Source organism: Cucurbita moschata, unplaced genomic scaffold (genome assembly GCF_002738365.1).
Source record: "Cucurbita moschata cultivar Rifu unplaced genomic scaffold, Cmos_1.0 Cmo_Scf00002, whole genome shotgun sequence".
Lineage (NCBI taxonomy): Eukaryota > Viridiplantae > Streptophyta > Magnoliopsida > Cucurbitales > Cucurbitaceae > Cucurbita > Cucurbita moschata.
The window spans coordinates 185,115-189,884 of NW_019268518.1; the positions used below are offsets into that span (position 1 = coordinate 185,115).

Genomic DNA, 4,770 nt, shown 5'->3' on the forward strand with positions numbered 1-4,770 from the left:
TAAACTAGCTAAATCTAGAAAATTTTCATTTATTTGAACCTAATCCAAACAAAAGTCTCTTAATTACCCGTGAAAAGCCCGAACAAATTCATTCCGGTTGAACTTGCAAGCCTGATGCATGACAAAATTAGTTCATAATTCATTGTTTTCCCCATCAAATTCCATATTATGTTTTCCATCTCTATAAAAATCCTTCCCTTATTTTCAATCTTCATCTCATCTCTCATCGGAATTATGTGGACCCAAACCCTTTCAATCATGGCCGCTTTCATGGCCACTTTCATGTTCCTCCTCGCCCTAACCAACGCTCAAAATGCCCCTGGTGACTATCTCGCGCTTCACAACCGCGCTCGAGCCCAGGTCAGCGTCGGCCGCATGCAATGGAGCAATACCGTGGCCGCGTACGCTCAAGCCTATGCGGAAAAAAGAAAGGGTGACTGCGCCATGATTCACTCAACCGGGCCGTACGGAGAAAACATAGCCGCTGGGTACTACCCTGAGTTCACCGGGGTGGATGCGGTGAAGCTGTGGGCGAACGAGAAGCCGTTTTATGATCATGCGTCGAATAAATGCGTGGGTGGTGAATGTGGGCACTACACTCAGATGGTGTGGCGAAGCTCGGTCCGACTTGGATGTGCTAGAGTGCCCTGTAAGGCTAATTCTCAGTTTGTTGTTTGCAATTACGATCCTCCTGGCAACTATATTGGGGAAAAGCCTTATGATTCTTTGGTGGCTTGAAGAGATTTGGTTTTAAAAATTTTATGAATGGTAATAAAGTTTATGAGAGAATCATGAATTTATGAATTGAAATAAAGCTATGGTGTTGTCTATAATAGTATTATATTGTCTTGTTTGAGTTAACTCTAGTGACTTTGTTTTAACCTCCTTGAGTTAACTCTTGTGACTTTGTTTTGACCTCCTCGCTTATAAACCCATGATCATAGAGTCTCCCCTCTAATTAAGTACATCATAGAGCCAGCCCGGAAGCCCGTAGATTTCTAGAACAACCTTCCCTTAATCGAGGCTCGACTACTTTCTTTGGAGTCTTTGAACAAAATACACCCTTTGTTCGACACGTTTGACTACAATTTTGAGGCTAACAATTTCTTTGTTCGACATAGCTAAGTTAAGTTCATGGTCTGATAACCATGTTAAGAATCACGAATCTCTACAATGGTATATGATATTTGTCCACTTTGAACATGAGATTTTCTCATAGGTTTGCTTCGGGCTCCTAGAGATGTATTCTTTACTTATAAATCTACGATCATTTTCGAACAATCTTCAATACTCAGAACACCAGCCACCAGCCAATTCCTGTTTTAAGTCACTCGAAAGAAATGCCCTTGGCAGAGATGTGAAAAACCAGTCCACGGTGTTTTTGAACTCCAAATCGAGAGATGCACGATAGCATTTAACTCCGTTGCACTATGAGACCCACACCGGAGACAAAGGCCCACTGTCGCAACCTAAACTTTTTAAAAAACATACATATTCATAAACTTTGAAAAGAGTAGGACAAGAAAATGTTTAACAATTTGTTATTTCCTAAACTTTGAAAAGAGTAGGATAAGAAAATGTTTAACAATTTGTTATTTTAAAAGTGTCTAATAAGTCTCCAAATTTTAAAAAATTAACAATTTTTAATATAAAAATTTAACCTATTCAACTACTATTTTAAAAATGATGAATTTATGGGCTAGAATGGAAAGTTTAATGGATCACGTCAGACTAATCGTAGTGCAACCAAGTGAGTCAATTGGGTTAGCCACTAGCCGACTCTACCACACTCTACCACTAAACTTAGTCATGCCCTAAACTTAGCCATGTCAATAGAATACTCAAATGTCGAACAAAGGACTCCAAAAGAAAAATGAAAAGAAAAGGAGTCGAGGGGAGGTGTTGGATGAAAGTCCCACTCGGCGAATTTAGGGAATGATCATGGGTCCATTAGGGTGAACTCAAAGTGGACTTGGATCAAAGTCCCACTTGGCGAATTTAGGGAACGATCATGGGTCCATTGAGGTGAACTCAAAGTGGACAATATCTTCGTAATGGTATGATATTATGTGCTTTCTTACCAATACTGCAAAAATAAATAGAGAATTACCAAGTTTTAGGAACTATCCATCTCTACACTGATATGATACTGTCTAGTTTGAGATTAAGTACTTTCTGCTTGTTGTCCCGTGAGATTATTCCTTACTTATAAATTCATGATCATTTCTTAAAGACTCTCTCTTAAAAAATTTACACACGGAGAATAGCTCCCAGAATAGCTATAAAATGTTGTTTGAAGTCAACGGGAATAAATGCCCACGGGCGAGATGCGAAAAACCAGTCACGATGTTTCGGCCTCCAAATCGAGAGACCCACGACGGCGATTGGCTCTGCTGCACATAACTCAATAGTAATTAAGATATACTTGATGGTGTTAATATAACACATGCGGAAGCAATTTGGATCTTAGGCAATTTTAGAACATCAATTATAATAAATAATTAGCATGTTCATAAGTATTAAAACTTAATGAGTTTAAATACTAACCTTTTGTAGTTCAAACTCCTTTTTCCTCACGAACCGGGTTCGAACCACCACTAGTGTCTTCTCCACTATCCTCCGGCCTTAGAACGGGATTGTGGAATCCGGTGAGTGACTAAACTTGAGAGGGATTTTGTATATGTGAAGAGAGTGTTTGTGAGAGGTTTTTCTCAAGGTTTTTCACCAAGAAGAAGACGACGTTCCATGTACCATGATCACTCTATTTAAAGAGTCATGTTTGCATGTTTCCACTCAAACTTATAGGGTTTATTCGGCAAGCATGAAGTTTGGTTAAACCAAATTTTGACACCTCAAAATTCCACTAGCATGGATTTTTCCATTAAATGAAGTCAACATTTTGACTTTCTTCATTTTAATTCAACAATTAATTTGAATAATGAATTTCAAATTAAAATAACATTAAATGATTAATTAAACTATTTAATTAATATTTAATATTAATTCATTTGCCAATCTCAATCAATCATGACACATAATTGATTAAGATATTTAAATCTTATTTAAATATCTCAGATTCTCTCTTTTTGTTTAATTCGTAAATAAAACAAAAATGCGGTTAAATATATCGTATATATGTAATGCATATTCCCTAATTTAAATTCGAACACTTCGAACTCACTCGTCACACTGTTTTATGGTTTAGTCCGATATGAGCTAGCAGAGGGACCTAATGGACCTATAGATCATGGGCTCCAACGATCCAAGATTAACGGGCTAAACTCATTAACCAACATTCGTTAACTACTAGGACATTCCACTATAGCCTAGTAGTTGCACTCCCCTCACTATAGATATATTTCTATCCATTTGATATTACCATGATTAGTAAGTCGATCCTTCACAGATTGTTCGTAACTAGAGCTTGGTCAATTTACCGTTTTACCCCTAAAGTTACTTCTTGTTCCTTATGTCTCACTGATACTCTAATGAACAATTGGTTTATGGTCCAACTAGTAAACCGAATCCCTCTCAGGCTAATGAGCGGGTGGGGCCCCTTGTTCAAGACCTAGAGTCAGTGCTTAAGAAAACTACCTCTCTTCTATCCTTAAAAGTGGGTAGGAGTGAATTCCATCTTGCACCCCACATCCCCAGCCATTCACCCAGTCTTACCCCTCAAATGGGAAGCCTATTGAATCGGCGAACTAGAGCCACTCTCACCCATGCAAATCTAAGGATAATTTCGAATAAACAGGAGTTCATGGTTAGCTCAGGATTAAAACCGAATTACCTAGGTTATCGAATGAAAAGAAAATCAGTCTCAACAGTAAACGACATTATAAAGTGAGTGGTTTTCTTCATGGTCTGATCTTATGAAATACTCATTGTATAGGACGCCTCCACTCACATGTCTCCACATGTACAATTTAGTGATCACATTGTTTATATCATATACAAAAGTGAGCCGCATAAATAGTGTCCCTAGAATAAGGTACTCAGCCTTATCCTTATACTATAGATCATTTTGATTATATACTTGAACTTGATCCACTCTTATGTCTCTACATATAGTTCAAGTAATCATACTATAGCCAGAGTGTTCTTAGTTTATTGGATTTAGATTAATGATCGTAAAGTTCACTTTATTCAATAACAATCTTTACTGAATAAACAACAATAATAACTTTATTGAAAATAGAATATGTTTTGTTTACAAACTATGAGTTTTAGGACATAAAACCCAACAAACTCCCACTTGGACTAAAACTCTAGTGGGGTTTTATAACGTTGAGTAGAGAGAAATACAATAAACTAGCGCATCACATACTCATGCCTTTTCTCCCACTTGCCCTAGATTACATAACTTGAAGTCGTAGACTCACTAGGTGCCCTTCAAACACTTCAGCCGTGAGGGGCTTTATAAATGGATCAGCAATGTTGTGCTCTGAAGCTATCTGTGTGACGATCACATCTCCTCGTTGTACAATCTCCCTTATGAGACGATATTTGCGCTCAATATGTTTTCCTCGCTTATGGCATCTTGGTTCTTTTGAATTTGCAACTGCTCCACTGTTATCACAATAAAGAGTGACGGGAAGATGCATATTTGGAACGACTTCCAAATTAGTTAAGAACTTCCAAAGCCATACAGATTCTTTCGCTGCTTCACAAGCAGCAACATACTTAGCCTCCATGGTGGAATCAGCAATGCAACCTTGCTTTATGCTTCTCCATATTATTGCTCCTCCGTTAAGAATTTTAAGAAAATAT

The 4,770-nt window shown here is 37.7% G+C and overlaps 1 protein-coding gene across 1 annotated transcript; it reads left to right on the forward strand.

The window, feature by feature from the left end:
* The first annotated feature begins 234 nt into the window (after positions 1-234).
* Positions 235-738, forward strand: LOC111460023 (basic form of pathogenesis-related protein 1-like). Its single transcript, XM_023103103.1, has one exon. It carries the CDS (start codon positions 235-237, stop codon positions 736-738), a length of 504 nt encoding a protein of 167 aa, XP_022958871.1.
* The last annotated feature ends 4,032 nt before the right edge of the window (positions 739-4,770 follow it).